Consider the following 24775-nt stretch of genomic DNA (forward strand, 5'->3'; position numbering starts at 1 on the left):
AGTGCACTGACCACCAGGGGGCAGCTCCTGCATTGAGTATCTGGCCCCTAGTGGTTAGTGCACATCATAATGATGTGTCATTTGCATATTAACCTTTTATTATGTAGGATACCTGTAGACCAGACTCCCTAGAACCATAAGAAATGCAAAAATCCAGTTAACTCATTCTTGAATTGCCCCTCTCTAAAATCAAATTGCACCCCCCCTCACCCCGATGGGGCATGTGCTGCACCTTGGGAACCACTGGGCTTGACCCCTTTCCTCCCTGAGATTCATTTCTGAATACATATGCATATACCATGGGTATTGTAATCTCTTCGCCTTGTCATGAGGAGGTTCTGAGCTAATAAACCTAGAAATTTTTCATCAAGTAAGTGATGTCTAAACGGGAAGGAATTGTTATTTTTAAGCTCATGGGTACCTTTGCGGGTAGCTGGCGCTGATTAGGGGAGGAGGGCATAATTATTTCTTGGGACTGCAAGCTTTGGAGGGGCCGGCTCTGGCCAGCAACCCTGCTGTGGTAGTCATCCCTGGAGGCACTGGTGGGAGGGGGAGAGTAAGGGGCAACTGGGCTGAAGGGGGAGTAACTGTCAAACCTCCCAGATTGGCACCATTCTTTAAATTGTACCTGGTTATTTGGCAGCTGTATGTGCTCAGGGTGGGGCTCCAATCTCCTGGTTCAAGAGACCACATCACTTTACTTTTGACATTTTTTTTCTTTTCCTGGAAATGTCTTCTGGTGCCTCTTCTAGCAGCTGCCTCTTTGCCCAGGTCTTAGAGACATAGTCCTCCTGCCCAATGGCCCACCCACTGCACAAGGGTCTGGGCTGGGCCCTTCCTCTGCTCCCAACACACATTATTCATACCTTGTCATAGCCCTTGCATTTTAATTGTTGCTGTGTCTCCCTCAAGATCAGCCTGAGCAGATGAAAAGAGGACACACACTAACCTGACCAGCTCAGGGAGGCCTAAGTAGAGGCTTATAAACTCAGAGACTGAAAGTAACCACAAGGGATGATCTGAAATGAAAAGTTTTTAACTAAAAGCAATTTATGGCAGGTACTTATGTCCTAGGCTAGATTCTTCCCTGACAAATTAATCTTTACCTGAAATGAATCTGTCTGTTGTTTTTTGTTTTGTTTTGTTTTGTTTTGTTTTGTTTTGTTTTTGCACCTACCAGGAGATGTCCTTGGAATGTCAAAGAAGTTTCTGACCACAGATTCTAACATTGTTATTGAGTTAACTGTTGACTCTTATCTATACCGGCCTATGTGTGTGCCAGGCCAGTGTGACTCAGTGGCTGAGGACTGACCTACAAACTAAGAAGTAATGGTTCCATTCCCAGTCAGGGCACATACCAGGGTTGTAGGCTCTATTACAAGTAGGGGGCATGCAGGAGAAAGCAGATCAATGATAATCATCATTGATGTTTCTATCTTTCTCCCTCTCTCTTCCTCTTAGAATATATATATATATATATATATATATATATATATATATATATATCTTTTTACTTTTTATCCAATCCCAGAGGTTTCCCCACTTTGCTTTCTTCCATCTCCCTATTTATCACCAGCGGATTTCATGTAACCTACTTACATCTTCTCTTTTAATTCCAATGTATAAAATAAGGTACAAATCTGCCATTCTCTGGAACATTTTTTTTCAGTCCATTGAGGTTTTGCTTCCCAGTAATTGTCATCAGCTTGGCACAAATAAACTCAGAAAAATATTCTACAGGTTTGGATGTTTCTACATTGATACTGTGATGCAGACTATTCTTGAAAAGACAATGCTGTGGCTTGAATTCTTTCCCAAAATATTTGTAAAGTCCTGACATCCAGGACTTTGCAAATTCAATAAAATAAAGATGAAGTTATACTCCATTAAGTTGGGCCCTAATCTTGCTGGGACAGGTTTGGCTCAGTGGATAGAGAGTCGGCCTGCGGACTAAAAGGTCCCGGGTTCGATTCCAGTCAAGGGCATGTACCTTGGTTGCGGGCACATCCCCAGTAGGGGGTGTGCAAGAGGCAGCTTATCGATGATTCTCTCTCATCGATGTTTCTAACTATCTATCCCTCTCTATTCCTCTCTGTGAAAAATCAATAAAATATATTAAAAAAAAAAAAAAAGTTGGGCCCTAATCCAATATGACCAGCGTTCTTATACGAAGAGGGACACAGTCACCCGAAGATATGGCCACTGTGACTATGTCCCATGGAGGCAGGTGACCGCCTCCCCCAGGCAGAGATTGAGGTGCTGCCTCTATGAGCCTAGGAAGGCCCACAGATTAGGAGCGAGGAGGAGAAGGAAGGGTTCCCCTTCCAGGGTTCAGAGGGGCCTAGCACTGCTGGTTCCTTGGTTTTGGACTCTGGCCTCAGAGCTATGAAACAATGTACTTCGTTTTTTTTATTTGTTTTTAAGCCAGTTTGTATTTTTATTGTATTCAATAGAAACCTGGAGAAAATAATGCAGGCACAATTTCTTATTAACAAAACTAGCAGTTTGCACAGTGTCTGGAATGTGCACTTTTACATTGAGTTGAAATGAATTGTAAATCATTCAGATGTGAAAAATAGGTCAAATGTGTATTCCTGCAGAAACTACTTTTTATCTCCCTCATCCACAGCTTCAGTCCATCCTCATCCAAACCGGGGCCATCTCCATCTCCCACCCACTAGTCCTGGGCTCAGTGGTGCAGTATTGAGTGTGACATGCTGTCAAAATCTGTAGAGGCCTCTAGTCAGTCCACTTCATCACTAACCCTGGTCAGCCTCCAGATTACTCTCGAACTGGCCTTTCTCCCTTGCCCAGGCCACGCTGCTCACAGTCTGGAAGACAGTGGCTGCTGGGGTTTGGGAGTCTCCCTCCAGGGCTCCTCCTGCTGTCATGGTGGCTAGAAACATAGGCTGAGACCTCCAGGGGGGCGGGTGCACTATGCCCACACAAAGGAGCTACTGTTTACCCCAAGGGTACGTTTTAAAGAGATACCTTTGGGATTCACATGAGCTGTTTTCCCTGTCTAACCCTCAGGACTTGATTTGCAAATATCTGCAAACTTCCTAGAAACTTCCCCTTCTGTGGGCCTCACAGTCCCTCTGGAATGTTGACTGAAGATGGCCTGTGAGACCACCTGGGCCCAGGTCCTTAATAGAGCTCTGCAAAGAGTCCAGGAGTGCCAGCTGCTGGTCAGGGTCGGGGGGAGATCCCAGAGTGTGGCCTGGTAGGGCTATTTATTCTACTGGTGTCATTGCCCAGCGATGCTACCCCCACAGGCAGAGAACAGCAAATCGGTGCTTTCACAAATGGGGGCTAAACGCAGATAAGCCCCCTTTTCTCCTCCTCCACCCCATTCCTGCTCTGTCCACGTCCTCTCATCCTTCTCCGCTGAACACTTCCTGCCACACTTGTTACTGTCATAATTACTCATACTTAAGCACATTTAACATTTTACAAATAAAAAGTATGGAATTGATAATCATATATTTATGTACAAAATTTTTTCTCAGTTAAACATGAGATTCTATAATTTAGCCTGCACAGAGGTTAGTTTTAGAAAAAACAACAACAACACAACAACCTGTGTACTTTCCATCTGGCTGTGACCAAATGCCATACTTAAAGAAATGTCCAGCCATGCATAATGAGACCTCGCACCTCAGGGACATGACTCTGAGGTCCTGACTCCTGCGGATCGCATCGGCAAAACAGGCACACTCAAATGCAAGCAGACATTCATCTCCAGCCACTCCTGGGCAAAACACCAACATGAGCCTGAGAAAGATCTTCCCAAAGACACAGAGATTCCATGTCAATGAGGCTGTGAATTAACCATACCTCTGTGTCACTGAGCTTACATGATTTTATTTGAAGCGATTTTTATTGATTTTTAGAGAGAGGAAGAGGAAGGGAGACAGAAATATCAATGTGAGACCACAGCACTGTTCAGCTCCCTCCTGCACACCCTACACTGGGGATGGAGCCGCCACCTGGGCGTGTGGAGCCAGCAGCCTTTCTGTTGCATGGAACAACGCCCAACCAATGGAGCCCCTGGCCAGGGCTGAGCTTCATTAGTTGAGAGTTTTAAAACTTATTTTTTATTTAATGTATATATTTTAATTTTAAAACATATTTAAATGATATATGGACAAGTCTATGTTAGTCTATTAACTTCACAACTTTAAAACATATATTTCAAAATACATATATTCATAGAAAAAAGCCACAAGAAAATTCTAACAAAATAACAATGGCAATCTCTGGATTATGGCAAATAGGTGACTTTAACATTTTCTTTAACCTTTTTCTCTTTAAAGTTTTATAATTGATATTGATTTATTTTATAACAAAAATAAAAGCTCTTTTTAAAGTAAAACATAAGCAATCCAAAGTAATTAATGTTTAGTGATACACATTATTACTGAGCCAGAAGCTTTTGTTTGCTTCTCAAGTCTTGGCTATTAGTTCCAGATTATTACCTCAGGCAAGCTGTGAAATTCATATATTCTCTTTCCTTCTACATGTGAAAGAGGTGAGGTTATCTATCTCAGAGTTAAAAAATAATAATAACAGTAATCTCTCAGTTCCGTTTCCAAAGGTGGTAGGAGCTGATCACACATCAACAAGCATGGATCTTTGCCTTATTCTGCAGCCAAATCATGTCCTTGATTTTGGTGAAGTATGGACCAGGGACAATGTGCATCAGACTCTCTGGGAGAACTTAGTAAACGTGCATGTACTGAATTAAAGATTTTAGGGCAGGGAAGTCTATATGCTTAGCAAGAATCCCCACAGGTCCATATATTAATTACATCCTATATAATAAAAGGCTAATATGCAAATAGACCTAACAGTGGAACAACCAAACAACCAGTTGCTATAACGTGCATTGACCACCGCGGGCCACATGAAATATGATGGCCGTTGGCTGTGGCAGGATGGTGGAGCAGGTGAGCGGGGACGCCAGACCAAGACCGGTGCTGGTTGCTATCATTGGGGCGAGCCTCTGGTGGTTACTGAAAAGTCTTTGCTCCTGCACTCCACAGTCCTGCCCAGTGCTTGCACCCACTGCCAGCACCAGAGCTGCTATTCATACCCACTGCCAGGGCTAGCCCAGCTTGCACCTGGAGCCAGCACTGGAGCCTGTACCCGTGGTTGCCAGTGCCCGGGTTTTTTTTTTCTGTAAGCAAGTTTGAGCAGCGGCTGCTGGCCCTGATAACTCCTGAGGGCTTCCCCACCTCCCCCTGCTCTGAGGGGCAATCCTGGCAACAGCCACTGATCTCACCCACTGATGGTGCCAGCCCCAATTGCTCCACTCTATAGCAAGTGCCAGCGGGGCCAGCACCATCAGTGTGTGGGAGCTGCGGCTGCAGGGGTGGGGCTGCCAGCAGTGGCGAGAGGGGCCGGGTGGGGGCGCAGAGGGTGGGCTGAGTCCTGCCCCTGTGCTTACTGCAGCCTCACAGCCCATAGTTCCTTTCAAGGTGCACAAATTCATGCACTGGACCTCTACTTGAGTCAATAACTAGGATCCACAGAAAATCCTACCTAGTACTTGTTCGGGCTGTTTAGCATTTTAGTTTACCAAAACCTTCAAAAGAAAACAGCATCATAGTTTATTTATAAAGCTGGGGAGAAGCAGCTAGTATATATGCATATTGCAGATAAAGAATTATGGAAATTCAATGAAATGGCAATCAATCCCATGAAACTAGCATTTTCTGCAGAAAAAGATGTGGCCTTTGTATCCAGATGGGCAAATTGCTAAGTGTCCTTAATCACCATTTTTGAAAAGGTTTGCTTGCATGTCTACCTGTGATTTTTGCATTCTGTTGTCACCAATTTTACTGCCTCATGATGGACAGTGACTATGTCTTATTTCTCTGCATTTCCCTAGAGCCCAGGACAGTCTGTTACAGAAGGAGGTCCAGGGAGTGGCTGCCTTGCCGCAAAGGAGCCTGGGGATGGAGGACTCAGTGAGTCTCAACAGCTCCCTGGTTCCTGTTTCACTGCATGACTCCGCTGGTTCTCCAAACAAAGCTGGGATCCCAAACCGTGGATGTGGTCATTATCGCATTCTGGGAAACTATTACATCAAATTGTGGCTTTGGGGAATTATTTTTCAAAATAAAGTAGTGATCAGACACATTCTCTAAACCTATGAACTAACTGACTCTGACTAGGTCCCTCTGCACTTTAGAACAAAGAGGCAGCATAAATAAAATCTCCAGAAAAAAACAAAAACTAATAGCCCAAATTGGTTTGGCTCAGTGAATAGAGCATCTGCCCGTGGACTCAAGGGTCCCAAGTTCGATTCTGGTCAAGGGCATGTACCTTGGTTGCAGGCACAACCCCAGTAGGGTGTGTGCAGGAGGCAGCTGATAGATATTTCTCTCTCATTGATGTTTCTAACTCTCTCTTCCTCTCCCTTCCTCTCTGTAAAAAATCAATACAATATATTTTAAAAAGAAAAAAAAATAGCTCACTTTCCTCTTCCCTTAGGCATCCACGGATAACTGGTCTGACTGCTTGTTGCAATACACAGGGATGTGCCTAATCCTCACCGCTCTGAGAGGTAGCAAGTGCTGTTCCTACCGCACTGATGTTCCGCAGCAAAGCTCAGGAAGAATGCCGACTCCTGGTCCTCAGGGCCAGGCATGGGCCAGGCATTCCCACCACCTGAGCCCAGCTTCCTCTAAGTGCTGAGATTTGGTTTTTGGTTGGTTGGTTGTTTTCATGTGCTTTCTGGTTTTGAGTTCTAAGACAGAAAATATCCATGACACATTCTATGGGAAATGCTTGGTAATTAAGTCTTGGTTTTGGTGAAACATGAAGACTATTAATAAGTTTTCTTCTCTCATGAAAATAACCCAGCTGCTAATTCTATCATTTACTAAAATGCCATTTCCCCGGAACGTGGTCTTTTCTTTGCAAGGGAGTCACTGGCCGCGGAGTCCCCTGGGCCATGAGCCCTTGCCCAGCAGATGGAGCTGACCAAGGGCTGCACCTCACCTGTGACGTTGCAGTGCACACGAAGAGCTCCCAGCGGCCCGCTGCCATCTGGGTCAATGTGGAAGAAGCCCGCCGTATTCCCCCGGTGCCTGTACACCTCGCAGGATCGCTCGTAGAGGGCTGGGGAGACACAAAGGCAGCGGGGAAGAGAAGTTGCATGGCTCTGCATATTCCTTAGATGCATCAGTGACTTCTACTTCTGCAGACTGTTAATGTGGACTTCCTTCCTTCCCCTATAACCTCCACTTCCCCTTAACAAACCAACATCCCCATACTTGATGGAGTCACCCCCTTCATTCACCTTACCAGTCACGCTTTTAACCAGCTAGGAAGTCACCCCATCCTAGTGCCCCCCTCCCTGGACTATGACCTTCTGGGTGCCAATGGGTATGTCCCTCCAAGATGCCTGCATAGTGTGTTGAGCTAGGAGGACCAGTGACAACATGTGAGAGTGGTGTGAGTGTTGTTGGCACACGTTCCAGCATCTGGCAGAGTGCCACCTTCACAGTAGGTGTTTGATCAATGAATGAAAAACCGAATGGACACATACAGTCATGACTTTTTACTAATAAAGTAAAATGGCGCTATCTTATTAACATCTGCCAAGAACTCAACTCGGTGACTGATGTAAAGTAGGTGCCCAATCAAGTTTATTTTAACTTGCCCAAACCGGTTTGGCTCAGTGGTAGAGCGTTGGTCTGTGGACTGAAAGGTCCCAGGTTTGATTCCAGTCAAGGGCGTGTACCTTGGTTGTGGGCACATCCCTAGTAGGAGGTGTGCAAGAGGCAGCTGGTCAATGTTTCTCTCTCTTCGATGTTTCTAGCTCTCTATCTCTCTCCCTTCCTCTCAGTAAAAAATCAATTTTAAAAAAAAGGTTTATTTTAACTTAATAAGCATTTACCGAGTCCTTAGCATATGTCAACAGTGTGGTCGTCACTAGACGACAGAACATGAAGGCGATCAGCCTGGGCCTTATGAAGCTCCCAGCCTCGTTGCTGCTACAAAGGTCTGTCTGCGTTCAGAGAGAGGCAGGCACAGGGCCCTGAGATAGACTAACTTGACCAGATGGGAGAAACATAGAAATCTCATTCCACCAACATGAATGAAGCTGGGAGAGTGTGAATGAGGCAACTGCTGCCTTATGCAGGAGAATGCAGGAGGCTCTCTGATGCTTTAGACAAAATGGTATAACTCTGAGCAGCAGGAACACATCCAACCGTGTCATCATCCCATGCTTAAAAGACAGTGGGTCCCAAAAGCCTTAAAGATAAAGCACCAGATCTTCACCTTTGCCAACGTGGCCCTGTGACGAATATCCCGTCCTCGGAAAATGAAGCTGCAGTTTGTCATGATCAAGCATGAGGGGTGCCTCAAATAATTCATTACCGATAAAGTTCTAAATCTTGAGAGGGTTTGAGCATTTATAAATTAGAGTGAATTCAAGGTTATCTTTGCACTCATGGACTTCTCTCTTGCAGCCATATACACTTTCTGAACTGGAGAATAAATGAGAGAGTTATAGTTCCACTCTACATACTGACCATAATATACAGCTGGTTTCTCTTTTCGCAAACCTAGTAACACTTTGGGTATGTGTCTCGTGTGTGGAAGTCATCTCTAGGTGTGGTGTCTCTCCCCAGCCACTCCCAAACTTCCAACATACCAACCCTGTGAATGGTTGCTGCTGTCTCACCCAGGCATTTTAGGGGTTTACATAGGGATTAAGAACAGAAGCCACGGGCCCAACAGCTAAGTTGTGTGTGTGTGGCTAAGTTGGTTGAACTTTTGCCCATATACCAGGAAATCACTACTCGATTCCTGGTCAGGACACATGCCTGAGTTGTGGGCTCCATCCCTGTAAGAGAAGCTGATTGATATTTCCATTTCATCAATGTTTCTATCTCTCTCTCTCCCTTCCTCCCTCTGAAATCAATAAAAAACATTTTTTTAAAAAAGAGCTCGAACACTGGAGTTAAAGTGGATGGTTTTGCATCACAGGGCTACCATTTATACCTTTTGGAGGTTGGATAAGCCAATTCACCTGTAGGCAACCACTAAGCTAGCTCATTCTATCCTCACCTCTTGGTATTCATTTCTTGCTCATGAATTCATGCCCTCCCTTGAGTGGGGCTAGACTTATGGATGTGTCTCTAAGACAGTATGACAAAAGGGATAAATGTCATTTCCAAGACTTGATTATGGAAAGACAGTGGCTCCCACCTCGGGTTATCCTGGATCACTCACTCTGGGGAACCGCTATGCCAGAGGTGGCCCTGAGGAAAGGCCCACGAGTGAGCATGGACCCTCAGGAGATGTGCCATGGGAGCGGTCCCTGATGCAGAGCTCCAAGCCAAACCCTGCAATGGCTGCAACTCTCACTGACATTTAACTGTAGCCTGGTTAGAGGCCCAGCCAGAACCACGCAGTTTACTAGTAAGTTGCTCAAGGACCCAGAGAAACTATAAAGTGGTGGAGTATTATGCTAAGTGAAATAAGCCAGTCAGAGAAGATAAATATCTCATGATTTCACTCATCTATGGGAAATAATGAACAACATAAACTGATGAACAAAAACAGATCCAGAGATAGGGAAGCATCTATCAGACTGTTGGGCCTCGGAAGGAAGGTAGGGGAGGGGTGGGGTAGGCAGAGGAGATCAGCCAAAGGACTTGTATGCATACATATAAGCCTAACCAGTGGACACAGATAACATGGGGGTGAGTGGTGGTGGGTGGTTTTGGGAAGGTAATGGGGGGATGAGGACAAATATGTAATACCTTAATCAATAAAGAAATTAAAATGCAAAAAATATGTACGATGATGCACAAAAAAAGTGGTGGTGTCTGTTGCTACATTTTGCTGTGATTCATGGTGCAACAATAGATAGCTAATGAACTCTCAAAGCACCAGTTTTCTTATGTGGAATAGATATAAATGTATCTAGGTACAATGTAGTGAGGATTCAAAGAGATAATCCACCGACAGCACCTCGTACAATGCTTGGCACATAGAAAATTCATGATATATATGGTAATAACTATCGTTATTATTATTGCATTGTTTCATGAAATGTTTCCTCTTTTTGGTAACGTTTTTCCTTGACATTTTTAATGATGACAAGCCTTGTGGGTTTTAGATCATGAATCACAAGGCTTGTTATGAAGAACTAATAGACCCAACCGTCCTTCTGTGCAGAGATTTCGGCCTTTAATTCCTAGTTCAATGGGGTTAGTTTCAGCTTTATGCTATTTCAATTGTGACATTTTAAGGTCCATAGAGTGTTTATTCTTATAATAGAGTCATATTCTTCCCTCTGAATATTTCCTTTTTTAATATTATGAAATTCTTGATTCATTAATGCAATATATCTCTAATATCTGTGAAAATATTAATTATAACATAGTTTCTTTGATATTTTCATCTCTTTAAAACACACTGTTTCCCCGGGATTATGGGTGTGTCTTTCATGTTAGACTCTCTTCTGCAATGCCAGGTCCTCTTCTGTAGTCCTCACATATTAGCAGTAGTCTAAATTACTGATTGCTGCAAGCAAATATGGGTAGTCTGTCCTCCAAGGACTGCCCTGTAGTATTACCTGGGTGGACCACATCTTGGGAAATCCCCATGTTAGTGTCTTCAGTGCTTACTCTTGGTGTTGTTAGGTTCTATAATTTAGAGGGTCTTTGACATGTGATGTGGAAGGTGGAAGTGACACCGCACACACATTTATTTTAAGCTTGGAAAGTCAGTGCAGGGGATGAGGTACTATTATAGTTACACATCTTGTCACTTAGCAGCAAAACTCAGTTGTTAATGTGCATTGACCACGCCATGCCAGCTGCTGCTCCAGATGGGCCATCTCTCCCTCCAGCTTCCCTGACTCCCAGCCATGTAAGTGTTTAGATCTCTTATGATCACCCCATCACTAAAGTTGAAAGATTGGTTGTGGTTAAGACTCAAGGTGCTTCTCTGATCAGCTGCAGGCTGAGCCATTTAAGGAAATTTATATCATTCACTACTGTTTATGTGAAACTTTAGAAGGAAGTGAAGGTAATACATATGTTGAGTCCACACACACTTCCAAGAAGTATAAGCCCACTACCTATAAGCTACATTGCTCTTCCTGTACTGCAGGCCTTACACACTGCACAAGAAGTGAATACAAATTTATTGATGCCCTACAAACTTCTCAGTAACTTTAGCTAGGCTCTCAGAAACTAAATGAAAAATACATAGTTCTTGACCTCAGGTAATTAATGGTCTTGAAGTTTACCAAAATTAACCCCAATACAACTAGAAAAATATTAAAAGACCAATTTCTATAAAATAATTAAAAACTATTTTAAAATATCCTCTATAACAAGACATTAGAATCATAAAGTATCTATTAAAGTGTAGATTATTATAATGCTACTTATACCTCTCCAAAGCATAGGAGGGGAAATAAATCTTTCAAATTGTTATACAGAGTGAGTGATGTAGTAGGCAGCTAGACAGAGATGGGCAGAATAGGAACAATAGGCTAGATACAGAAGGTCGCCCAGGGCCTAGCAGTGGTTAATTGATGACTTTTTATCCCCTAGTGGTCAGCAAACTGTGGCTCAAGAGCCACATGCTGCTCTTTGGCCCATTAAATGTGGCTCTTCCACAAAATACCAGGGCCTGGGTGAGTCTATTTTAAAGAAGTGGCATTAGAAAAAGTTTAAGTTTAAAAATTTGGCTCTCAAAAGAAATTTCAATCGTTGTACTGTTCATATTTAGCTCTGTTGACTAATGAGTTTGCTGACCACTGGCCTAGCATATCAGCTGGTGATGTGGTTCATACCCTCCCCTGAACTTTCCTTTCCTGGCAGGTCACTAGTCACATGGTAGACCCCGTAGAGGAGAAACAAGAGGCCAGAAAAGAGCATCATATGACTCCCATAGAAGGCCTTGATGACTACTTTAATGGCCTTTCATGACTACTTCCTTTAATCATTAAACCCTCAAGACAATGAGGTCTGACCCACACCACATCATCTTAGAAGTAGAGCCTTTGACCCTTTGACCCCAGATAACAGAGACAGAGTTTTGGTCAAACTAGAGAAAATATCTAAGCCTCATTTGTGTTTTAGCTCTAGACCTAGAGAAGCAGCAAAATCAGACAGAGCAATGCCATGGCTGACATCAGGATCTGATGCAATGACCAATAACCCTCTCTAAGTGCTGATCAATCAGTAGAGATCATGACCTTGAAAGGACACTCCTGGACAGCTGATGAATATTCTATTGAAATCCTCTCCTGAAAATTGCTGCCTTTAGAAAACACCTTATGACAAAGAACCTAGTGCTCGCTCGCGCTCTCTCTCTCTCTCTCTCTCTCTCTCTCTCTCTCTCTCTCTCTCTCTCTCTCTCTCTCTCTCTCTCTCTCTCTCTCTCTCTCTCGCTCTCTCTCTCTCTCTCTCTCTCTCTCTCGCTCTCTCTCTCTCTCTCTCTCTCTTGCTTTGGAGCAAGCTGCACCTTTCCCTCCTTCCTTCCCTCAGACATACTTTCTTTGCCTTTCTTTCTCCTAAGCCCCTAGTGCCCTTCTTTTGCCTCTGCAATATATTTCCTAAGTCCATGCAGCACAGCTGGCTGGCTCAGTTCTTTCTAAATAAACTCTCACTTTTATTTGATTTCTTGGTTCTGAATTCTTTTCTCAGCTGAACTCAAGGACTGGGTTCTAATATTCTGGTGCTATTCACCATTATCAATAAGCCGAAAGGTAATCCACAAATACAACCAAGACTACACCAATAAAGAAAACTTCAGATTCACTTGTGAATATCACTAAAAACCTACATAATCAGCAGTTAATGCCAAATAGTATATTTTAAAAAGATATAAAGTCCAAGTGGGGGGTTTAATCCAAAAATGCAAGAGAGGTTCAAAATTATCATCTATCTATCTATCTATCTATCTACCTATCTACCCATCTATCTATCCATCTATCTATCCATCTATCTATCTATCTATTTATCTATCTATCTATCATCTATCTATCATCTATCTAGATTAGGGGTGTCGAACTCAATCAGAGAAGGGGCCAAAATCTAAAATCCAGCCTAAATCGCGGGCCGAATGGTTTACTGAACAGTCATAAACTGTCATTGTGATGGAAACACAGCGGAGTGCAGTGATGACAGCGCGGTGCGGGCCACATTGCAAGGCCTGGCGGGACGGATTTGGCCCGCGGGCCTTGTGTTTGACACATGTGATCTAGATATATGGAGATCAATTAAATTATCATCTCCACTCATTTGAAAAAACATTCTATGTCTTATACGAGTTCTGGCTTGGCATCAGAGGCCACTCTAGGACAACCATCAGTTTTCCTGCTGGAAGAAGATGCCCATGGAGGAAAAATAAAAGAAGCTTTGTAAGTGGCAAGATTTGTCTCCCTTACAAACAGTGAGTGCTAGTGCTGATGGGAAGGCCTGGCATTACGGGCACACAAAGATCTGTGCTCACTAATGAAAAGGACACTGATGGACATATTAACATTCTTTAGAACAGATTTTTAAATTAACATAAGCAGATATAAAATGTAGCCAGACAGGGCAGTTAAATCAGTGTTTTCATATTTAAGGAAAATAGTCCGAATCTAGTCCTGGCAGCTAATTTATTGCCTAAGGTACAATTTAAAATGTCCTTGTGAAGCCCATTCTCATTAAAAATAATGATAGTATTCAGACAGCAAAATAGTTTTATTTAGACTCACCTTTTCAAGTACCAAGGTCAGAGCTATGGTTTTTATGCCTCACCACTTAGATTTGTATTGTAAGACTATAGGCATAGATATAAAACTTAGATGACAAGTAAATAGTACTTTTAAGGCTTTAAAAATGTTTCCGTCTGATTTCCTTCCTTGTTCTCATGTCCCCAGAAATCTAATATTTACCAAGTGACTGCATATTTAGTTATAGATGTACATAGGTCTATAGACATAAATAAGATCAAATTATTTCTATAAATAATGCTTGAGAATATTTTTTGCATTTAATAGCTACTTAATGTAATTTATCAAACTCCTTGTGCAGTAGGTTTGCCTTGGCCTGGTTTTAATTAGGAAAAAAATGTTAAAACTGATGGGATTTCTGAAATTAGCTAAAAAATGTCAAGGGATTCAAGTAGAAAATAGATATTTTGATGTCCCAATTTGCACATAGTTGGTACAGGCTGAAAACAGACATAGATTCTGTAACATTTTCACTGCTTAGCTGGAGGTTAGTGGCGATAGAAGCATGCTAGTGGTTGGTAAAGGCTGGGATGGGAGTGAGATGGGTATGTGGCTATGAAAGGACAACACAATAAGTGCTTGTGATGGAATGTTCTGCATCTTGATTAAGGTGCTGATTACACAAAACTACACATAATAAACTTGCACAGAACCATGCACACTCACTCACACACTCCCCTACATACATGCACACATGGGAGTGCATGTCAAATGGAACATTCTGAAAAAGCTTTGTGCATTTTACCAATGTCATTTTCCTGGTTTTGATGATATACAACAGTTATACATGATGTTACTGTTGGAGAAACCGAGTAAAGGGCATATATGATCTCACGATACAATTTTTTTTTCAATTTGTAATGAATTATTTTAAAATAAAGCTTTATAAAAAGGGAAAGATGAGCCAACAACTCCACTTCTAGATAGCTACTCTATTGAAATAAAAACAATGTTCCCATTGAATTCTGTGCATGAATGTCCATGGGAACATCATTCACAACAGCTCTACAATGGAAACAATCCAAATGCCTATCAACTGATGTGTAGTAAACAAAGGTGATATTTGCATATGGGAAATATCCTTAGACCCAGAGAGAATGAAGTGCTGATGTGCCACATGACACATACCGATGGATCCTGAATCCTGAGGACATTATGTCAGGGCAGTGGTCGGCAAACTCATTAGTCAACAGAGCCAAATATCAACAATGCAATGGTTGAAATTTCTTTTGAGGGCCATTTTTTTTTAAACCTAAACTTCTTCTAACACCACTTCTTCAAAATAGACTCTCAAAGGCCGTGGTATTTTGTGGAAGAGCCACATTCAAGGGGCCAAAGAGCTCTTGAGCTGCAGTTTGCCAGACCATGATGTTAGGGAAAAGAAACCAGTCACAAAGGTCATATATAGGATGGCTCCCTTTAGGTGAAATGTCCATACGTTCAGACAGACAGTGTCCCATGGCTGCCAGGGGCTAGGGTAGGGGTTGAGGGGTTGGTCATCAGGAGTGAGGAATTACTGCTAAAGTGTACGGGGGTTCTTCCTGGGGTAGTCATGATTGTACATACAACTGTGTGAATATACTAGAAACAATGACCTTCTACCCCTTAAATGGGTGAAATTTATTATGTGAATTATATTTCCATAAAGCTGAACCAAGCGGGGGCAGGGATTAGGTTATGGGACAGGTCCCAGAAGGTGTTCCGGGTTCCTCCAGGACTGAGTGCCCAGCACCTGGGGCCCTGTCCTTTGGCTCATGGTGTTCATAGAGTAGCAGGCCTGTCAGCTTACCTCTGGTGCATCCCAAAGCAAAGAGGTATGCATGTGTCCATATTCACCTCCCTCCCAAACCATACCAATATTTCATTTTCTCCTCTAGAACCCATAACACTTTCAGAGAAACAAAGATAAAATGAAGCAACAATTGCTAAATAGAGATTGAAAATCTTGTCTTTAATATGCCTGTTTATATATTCTGTCATCCTTACCCGGTGGCCCAATAAATGAACCTATAAAATGGTCAGTGATGACCCCCAATAATGTATTGTATTTAAAGTAGAAATATGCACACATCCTTAATATGACCTTCCTCATGCCCCTTGTGCATGTGCAGTAAGGCCAGGTTATGGAGTACATGGAAGGAAGTGGGGAATCTTCTGCCATGTGCTCCGAAGGCCAGCCATCACTGGTGCCCTGAGCATACAGGATACATGGATCCAGGGACTCTGTTCTGACTCAGAACCTCTGCACATGAGTTTTAACAAATCTCCATGATTCTCTTGCAATTTAAAATCTAAGAAGTCTTCTTCTAAATAAATATTGACAGCCATACCTATTAAATAGTGACATTTATCAAGAGCTTCTTACCATTTTGTCATTTGTGGCTTCCACACATAAACAAAAAAGACTGAGTGCATGTACGCGGTCCTTCAGGGACTGATCAGATTTGTACCTTATCCCGTCCCTGTGCTGGGTTTAGAGGCAGGAGCTAGGGATCCGTAGGTGAATAAGACATTGCTTCACTCTCCAAAGGTAATTCAGGTTTGGGAGGAGGTTAAATTCTACTTTTCACTGATCTGATGACTTTTTTGAAATTGGCTCTTGAATATTTCTGTATTTTCAGAGGCTAGCCTCATGTCCTGTATGTGTTCAATACAGGACAGATGCTGAATTTGGAGGGGTCCTGGGAAGGCCACATGCATCCTTGGCAGAGGCACCCTCCTGAGAGACTGGAGAGACTGAGAGACTGGGGCAGAAACAAGTTCAGGGACTCTTGCTGCCCCCAAGGGAGCGGAGCACTCAGCCAGATAGGCCCAGGAGTCAGGGCAGGCTCCGCATGCTGAACCTGAAGACTAGGGTCCTGTAGCTCACCGACAGCTCCATCTGTCTGGGCATCGTACTTGATAAGAATTAATTAGGCCTCAATTAAAGAGAAATAGGCAGACATGCTATTTTCTGATGAAGGAATTACTTGTTTACAAGTTGATTTAATACCATGTAAAGTCTAAGCCTTACCTATGTCTATCATTGCCATCCAAAATACATTTCAAACTACACAGACTCCTTAACTGCAGGCTTTTACACGTGAAGAGGCATAATAAAGGGGAGAGGGGAACAGTAATGGAGATGGTGTCACCCTAAGTCCGTGGATCCAGGATTGAAAGCGCCATTGATGAGTGGAGCTTCCCGGTGCGGAGCTCCAACCCCACTGCTTCAGTGACACACTGGTCCAGGAGGCCCCTCCGTGGCCTGTCCACTGCCCTCTCTGCTGCCCCTGGGGGAGCCACACATCAACCAGTGGATCCACATCACCATGGAGCGTCCCTGTTTGTTTTATGGGAGTCAGCCTTCACTTCCATTGACTGGCTGCCTCCTGCATGTCGCCTACTGGAGATCCTGCACACAACGTAGGCACCTGCCCTGAGCAGAATCAAATGGTGACCTGCTAGTTCATGGGGTAATGCTTCACCACTGAGCAACACTAGCTGAGCTGCTCATGGGTTTTGGAAATACAGCCTTATTACTGTTCTAAGTTTCCATTTTCTTTAACATAAGAGGGTGTTGCTAATAGGCCTGAGACTGTGGCATCGTACCTGATAAGAATTAATTAGGCAACAATTAAAGAGAAATAGACAGAAATACTTTTTTTTTTTTTCTGATGAAGAAAACACTTCTCAGAAGGTTTGAAATAAACTTATAGTCAAGCACATCATTGGTGTTTAAATATTGTCAGTTCCCGCTCCTCCTCTGCCCCGTTCCACAGTGTCCTCTGTGGTCTGAGAACATCAGCCCACAGGCACAGCCAGGCCTCCAGGCTGCTGCCTCACAGCTTCACCAGCAGCCTGGCTGGTCGAGCTGTGGGTAAGCATCCTTCCTCCACCGTCGGTTGTGGATTCCACACATAACTTCTGCTCTGCAGGTACTATACTGATAACCATAATAGTTATACTGATTTTGAGGAATGTTAAGAAGAAGAAAAACAATTTCTGTTCCATTTCATGAAGAAATGGACATGTCACCACTTACAATACCTGGTATAACATGGAATGATGAGGAAATGTTCAAAGTCTAGTTTATATTTTACAAAAAAAAAAAAAAAAAAAAAAAGTCAGGCCTGCTAAAAAAAGCCAGGATGCTCAAAACACCGGTATTGGGCCTGAGCAGCTGAGTAGTAGTGTCCTAGGCTGGCGAGCATCCCACAGCCTCCCACCTCCCCAAAGGTGACAGCATGCATAAGGGTCAGAGGCAGGACAGCATGGCACCTGTGGGCTAGTTGCCCCAGAAGAAGTGTGGTGGGGACATGGGCCCCTCTTGCTCATATGAGACCCTAGATGCTTCTCCTGTGTATTTTCTCATGTTTCCTCCCCTCCCAGGCAGGTGGATGTTCCCAAGGTCGCAGAGGATGTGAAGCCATAAGCAGAAGTGGCCCAAGTCTCCATGGGACTGCACACTCAGTGTGCTGTGCGACAAAGGAAGCTTTCCCTTGGCTGAGCTTTGGGGATTGTGATTGTTTATCCTTTTTAGACAGTCTACCTTTCCCTTGTTCAGTCACTGGGGCATTTCTCAGCACCCAGCCTGGCAGCTAGGTCTCTGGGAGGTGATTTCTGAATGCCCCGCCCAGTGGCAAACACTTCTATTTGGATGATGCACAGAGTTCTTACACTGTGAGTGAGCCTCAACCAGGCCACCCGCTGGGAAGGTGCAGTCTGCAAACTTGACATTGGTTTGGCTTTACTCTCCTTATTCTCTCTTGCTGCAAAGCAACAGAAACTCATAAAAGAGTTATACTGTGGCCATAGGTTTCTAAACCGGTCTTAAATAGAAAGGGAAATAAGAAAATCCCAGTGAAGGTACCTTGAGAACATCCCACCACGCTTGCTCCTCTGTGGGCGAGCCCAGAGCCTCTGCAAGAGTCCAGGCGCTGGAATAAATCACTGTTTTGCCCTTGCACACCATAAAGACTGTCTTCCTGTACGAGTTGGTGAATTTCTATTTTTTTAACTGTAAGAGGGCGTTTTACAGTGACAATGTGTATATTTTAGTACGAGCAGTCCATATAGTATTTGACATGAAGCTAAACCACAATGCCCCACGCTGCTCTTACTGGGAGGATGTAAGGCTTTGTTACCCAGGCGACTCATGCCTGAGATGCCAGTCTCCATTCAGATTTTACTGGAAGCCTCTAATTCCCTCCCAGGTTGCCCTCACAGTTCTCCACACCCTCCCAGGGGTCACAGAACACCAATGGTCATGAGCCACGTGACCTCCAAAGGGGAAACCCAGACATAATCTTTGGGCTAGAGATACATTTATGATAAAGCTATAGAAGCTGAAGTTGCCGGCCCCCTGAAAGCCTAAAGGTAATCTGGCAGAGAGCTCACAGGATTCGTGGCTGTGTAGACACGTGCATTAGCCGGGTTTAAGCAGGGGAGTGGCCGTGGGGAGAGGGCCAGGGATCTGCAGGTTATAGGGCTCAGTAGGAGCTGGCACGCAGCTGTAAGGCAGCTGTTTTCCAGGGGATGCTGGAGCATACAGTTTAATCTGGAAGGGGAAATGGGTATGAGGTGGGGAAGGAAAAACAAGCAAACCCTTGAGCATTCCCTGATTCCAGGGGGACCCATGGAAACTGTGAGGTGTCCCACTGTCTATGCACTGCCCATGCCAGCAGGTGAGGGCAGCGTGCCTGCTGCTTCCCTCAACCTTTCAGCCCTCCACAGGTCTCTCTTGAGGTTTCCCCTAAGTAGAGATAGCTAGGAAAGAAAATTGGGGTAATACAACTTAGCCAAACCAGGTTGACATGTTATCAAAGCTACCCATTTTGTAAAAGTAAGATATTTAATGAGAATAGGTTAAAATAAAAGATTTAACTCCACCTAGCAAATAGCTCTGCCTCTTTCTCCTGCCCGCCCCACTGCCACCTTCTCGTGACAGGTCCCTCTGGAGATGCCACAGACACTGGGATCCAGGAAGGGACAGGCCAGAGAGGGTGTGGTCCACAGTCCCCTCAGGGATCCTAGTGCTGCGGCTGTGATTTAGGGGCTCCTGCTGCCAGAGCCACCTCAGGAGGGTGCCAGCCCAGCATCTGGCACCAGAAGCACGGGGTGGGGGGGTGAGGGGTGGTTGGGGGAGGACTTGCTTGCTGATGGGGACGTAACCAAATGCTACCTCTCGGGACTGCTTCTAAACCACACATGTATGTATGAACTTGACAGGAATTTCCTCATTTTTAACCACAGGCATAAAAGTATACAGGGTATAGGGGGTATTACTGAATGTGTATAGAGATTCAGATTTACAAGATGAAGAAGTTCTGGAAATGGATGGTAGTGATGGTAGCACATAATGAATGCATTAAATACCACTGAACCATACATTAAAAATGGCTAAGATAGTACATTTTAAATTGTATGTATTTTACCTTATTACAAAATGGGGAAAGGAATCAATTTTGAAAGCTTGCTTATAAACATCTGAAGATATTCCTAAAATAAATATATTTGGTATTAAAGATACCTAAAAGATATTCTATTGTTACATTGTTTTACATCAAAGTAAAAAGCAGTGGCTGTTTTGAAAGTTTATATGACATCATCCAAATTAAATGTGATGCTGGATAGAGTGATATTATCTAAATCAGTAGTCGCCAACCTTTCGGACCTCATGGACCACCAGCGCTCCGAGGACCACTGGTTGCCAACCGCTGCTCTAAATGATTGATATAGTTAAAAATAGAGAGAGACATCAACCATACTAGAGGAAAAATGAACTACCATTTATTTTCTGTAAAAAAAATTATAAGACAGCCCAGCTGGAATGACTCAGTGGCTGAGTGTCGACCTATGACCCAGGAGGTCACTGTTTGATACACCATCAGGGCACATGCCAGGGTTGTGTGCTCAATCCCCAGTGTGGGGTGTGCAGAAAGCAGAAGGTCAATGATTCTCTCTCATCATTGATGTTTCTATCTCTCTCTCCCTCTCCCTTCCTCACTGAGGTCAATTAAAAACAAACAAACAAACAAACAAAAAACACAAACACACAACAATACACCACTATAAAACATCACGTAAGAAAGCAACCAAAGAAAAAGTGCTCAAGAGATATCCTATCTAGTAAAGAGGGAATATACTAATTGGCTGTCACACCCTCAAAGCTGGTGGTGCCTAAAGCCATAAGATGGCAGAGCCCAGTCCCCTCAGCCCTCCTGGAGTGGCAGGCATGCTGCATGGCGGGACCTGCCCCTGGGTGGGTCTGGCTGCTCTGAGCACCTGACTCCTGAGTCCCACAGTCCCCTCAGACCCCCAAACCCCCATGGCTGGCCCGAGGCACAGGCAACGCAGGTGGCAGCTGCCCAGCTGCCCAGGGCCACCCGAGGCTCAGGTAACCAGGGCTGGCCAAGGCTTGTGCTGCCCGCAGTGGCAGCAGCAGAGGCGTTATGGGGTGTCACCTTCCCCTGATCACAGGGTCACCTCCCGCCCCTGAGGGCTCCTGGACTGTGAGAGGGGGCAGGCTGGGCTGAGGGATCCCCCATCTAGTGCATGAATTTTCATGCACCGGGACTCTAGTAAGGGAATAAAGTACTATAACATCATCAGAGTGGATAAAAATATTCTAAATTTGGACATATATATGCTTGTTAATTTTTAAAAAGTTGCCATTTGTAGTGATGTGTTTTCTCATTCTAAAAACAATTTAGAAAATATAAGCTTAAATGGGATCCCCAGAATCTTGCAGCTCCCAGGCCCTCTGGGACTGCGGTCTGACCAGCTCAGAGCAGGGAGCTGAGCCCAGCTCAGGCCCCTGGTTCTGGGCCCCATGTGGTGCTGCTTATAAACATGGCAGAAGAGTCTGAGCTCCTCTGACTGGTGAGCAGGGGCCTTGGGCTTTGTTTGATGGCACGGACCTTCCTTCCGCTGTGAGCTCACAGGAAGTAGAACAGTGCAGGCAGAAACTGAAAACCAGTTCAACTACAGGTGCCAGACTGGGAGAAGCTACCCATCACTGCTGACTAGTCCCTCTCCTGTAAAACAGTGATAATTACGTATTGACTTGTTCTGAAGACTAAGAGGGCCATCGGAAGCATGCACGCACACTGCCCAGTGCCTCAAAGTCCTGTCATGTGAATGCCCCGCTAGAGGACAGACAAACCACCAGGAAGCCAACGGGCCTGAGAGGAGCAGATTTGAAGTGGGCTGTTGGGAACGCCCTGGGAGATACTCGAGCTTCCAGAACGCAGTGCGAGATGGCTGTGAGAAGGGCGCACAGACCCGATGGGAGGCACTATGGGAAGGGGCAAGGACACAGTGACCACAGCCTCCCTTGCCAGCCACACCCCAAATGAAGCAAGCTCGTTCTGCGTGACAGGGAGCTGGGAGAAATTGAAACTCCCATCTGATGTACCGGAAACGTCAGTTACCGTGTTTCCAGATCACCCGCATTTTAACCTTCCGGAGTTACATAGAAGAGTCACCAGCTGTGGTGCCAAGCAGCTCAGAAAGCCGGCCTGTGTGAAGGAGCCAGTGAGAATGCACCTCCTCTGCAGCACATCCATGCGGGACGGGCCTGGGTTGGGCTGAGGGCTTGATGCAGTGGGAGCCCTGATGGCACTTGAGGCCTGTCCTGCTGGGATTGCACCCAGCATCTCACTGTCTTTCCAATCCAGTGCCTCTCAGGCCTCAGTGGCCTCCCTGCTCCTGCCTAGTATGTGCTCTGGGAGTGTCTCTGATCCTTATCTGTGAGCTTTCTTTCCCTTTTTGTTCCGTTTCAGCTTCCTGAGAACTTCAATCTGAAGTTATCCAATTTCCCACAAACTCTCAAGCACTTTTTAAATTCTGAACTTAGCCTAAACTTTACCAATATTTCACAGAGTCCTTAATGAGATCGTTTTATGTTGTCATGTTAGAAAATTGAAAATGGGAGAGCTTTGATTTCTGAGAGAAATCACATAGAGGAACCTATGCACTCACTTTTATTTTTTCTCCTAATTAGAGAATTGGGCTTTTTTTTAAGCAGGAAGAATGATGGGAGCCGAGAAGACTATCACAGAAATAATATTTCAAGCTTCACTTTTTTCCTCTTCCACTTTATTCCTACATTAGCAGGATTTTGCTTTATAATTAAAAACTTAAAATGAGCCCTTAGCCGGGTTGGCTCAATGGATAGAGTGTCAGCCCATGGAATGAAAGGTCCCCAGTTCAATTCTAGTCAAGGGCACACTCCTGGGTTGCGGTGTCCATCCCTGACCCTAGTCAGGACCCATGAAGGAAGCAACCAATAGGTCTCTCTCTCTCTTTATCATTGATCTTTTTCGTGTGTCTCTCCCCATCCCTTCAACTCTCTAAAAAAAGAAATAAAAAAAAAATTGAAAAATATCCTCAAATGAAGATTAAAAAAAAAAAAACTTGAAATGATCTCTACTATTGTAATTCTATATAATAAAAGGCTAATATGCAAATTTTCCCCACAGGTGGGAGTTCGACCAACCAGGAGTTAGACATGTGCTAACCACCAGGGTGTGGCATGGAGCATGGTGGGCATTGGCGACTCAGCACTGGCTAAGGGCGGCATTGGAGGTGCTGCAGGCCCCAATGGGCCCTGATGAGAGTGGGACTGTGGAAGGATGGTGAGTGGGAGGCATTAGGCCACGGCAGTGCAAGCAGGGTCCCCATCACCCTGCAGATGGCAACTGGTGGCAGGGGGGACAGGGCTGGCAACCAGGTGGCACCAGGTCAAGGCAGGTGACAGTGGGGGCCCCAATTGCCAGACCAGCCCTGATCACTGGCCAGGACTAGGACCCTACCTGTACACAAATTTCATGAACCGGGTCTCTAGTAGAGAATAAAAAAGATTCATGCTGTTCAGAGAAAATGTTTGAAGCATTAGGAAGTATAAAAGAGAATACCCCTGCTCTAAATTACTTGTGGCATCCAGCCTGGCCATGCCCAACCTGCTCTCTGCAGTCCATCCCACCAGCCTGAGCTCCTGTTCACCCCCAAGGCCCCCAGCTCCTGCATTAACGCTCCATGATCCTTTAGTGAGATTTTTGAGGAGCAGGCATTCCTTCTGTCTCCAGTGGCTCCCATCCCCCATGCCCTCCCCTTCTGTGCAAACACTGCCATCCAGTAAGGCCTTTCTCCTCCTCATCCTAGGAAATCGCCCAACCTTAGGGCATCCATACTACTCTGAAATCTGAAATTTTGCTATTCCATTACTTAACAAAGAATCCAGGGTCTTGTCAATCTCTTCTGATACATAGAGTTTTGTCCTCTAAACTTCTTTAAGGCAACATATATGTATTATTTCTTAATAAAATAGAAACAACATTCTATAAGGCCTGGTGGCTCTTAGGAAATGACTGCAGAGCTCTGAGGGATTAGTCCTGCTCTTAGCATTAGTTATACTTGTTCATGACCATAGAAAGATGCAATCTATTTCCATAGTTCTATATTTCTTTCCCCCAAAATGACAAATAAAAAAAAAAAAACACATTTATTTTCTGCTTCTTTTCACAACCTCCTAGTGCTGCCATTGGGTCACAAGCCATCTTAAGGAGAAGCCAAAGCACAGGTCCTACTCAGAATGCTTGTGGGCTCCTGGCATCTCCAGTCTGCAAGTTATGTAATGACCATTAGTGAAATAAAGTGTGAGCAGCTCGGTTAACTGGTTTCCCCTTCCAGCCATCACATCAGCAGGATCAGGGAGATGGGATGAGGGACGATTGCCAAGGCCTTCATCATCACATCAGCTGCCAGCAGGGAGTCAGTGCTGCTGAGAATTGACTTTGACATCTTCTCCTTGACAGACTAATAAACTCAGTTACATGTCTTGCCATGATGATGGACAGCTTCATTTCCTTTTTATATTTTCGACATATATTTACTTACACAAAGTTCTATTTATGTTAGTGTCTTAAAATCGTACATTACAACTCTGCTGACTGAAAGATGATTTATAAGTCAGTTGGGGAGTCAGAAGGGCCTTGATGTGGAGATCTTTAAGAACGTGTGCTTTGA

At 44.3% G+C, this 24775-nt stretch overlaps 1 protein-coding gene across 1 annotated transcript in view; it reads right to left on the reverse strand.

The window, feature by feature from the left end:
* The window catches only part of CNTNAP5 (contactin associated protein family member 5), a 777625-nt gene that overhangs the window by 270438 nt on the left and 482412 nt on the right, over window positions 1-24775 (reverse strand). Inside the window, exon 12 of the mRNA XM_036421736.2 lies at window positions 7009-7128. Coding sequence (XP_036277629.1) covers window positions 7009-7128 — 120 coding nt within the window. The remainder of the gene's footprint in view (window positions 1-7008; window positions 7129-24775) is intronic.

The sequence above is a fragment of the Pipistrellus kuhlii genome, unplaced genomic scaffold (assembly GCF_014108245.1).
Source record: "Pipistrellus kuhlii isolate mPipKuh1 unplaced genomic scaffold, mPipKuh1.p scaffold_m20_p_7, whole genome shotgun sequence".
In the NCBI taxonomy this organism is placed as follows: Eukaryota; Metazoa; Chordata; class Mammalia; order Chiroptera; family Vespertilionidae; genus Pipistrellus; species Pipistrellus kuhlii.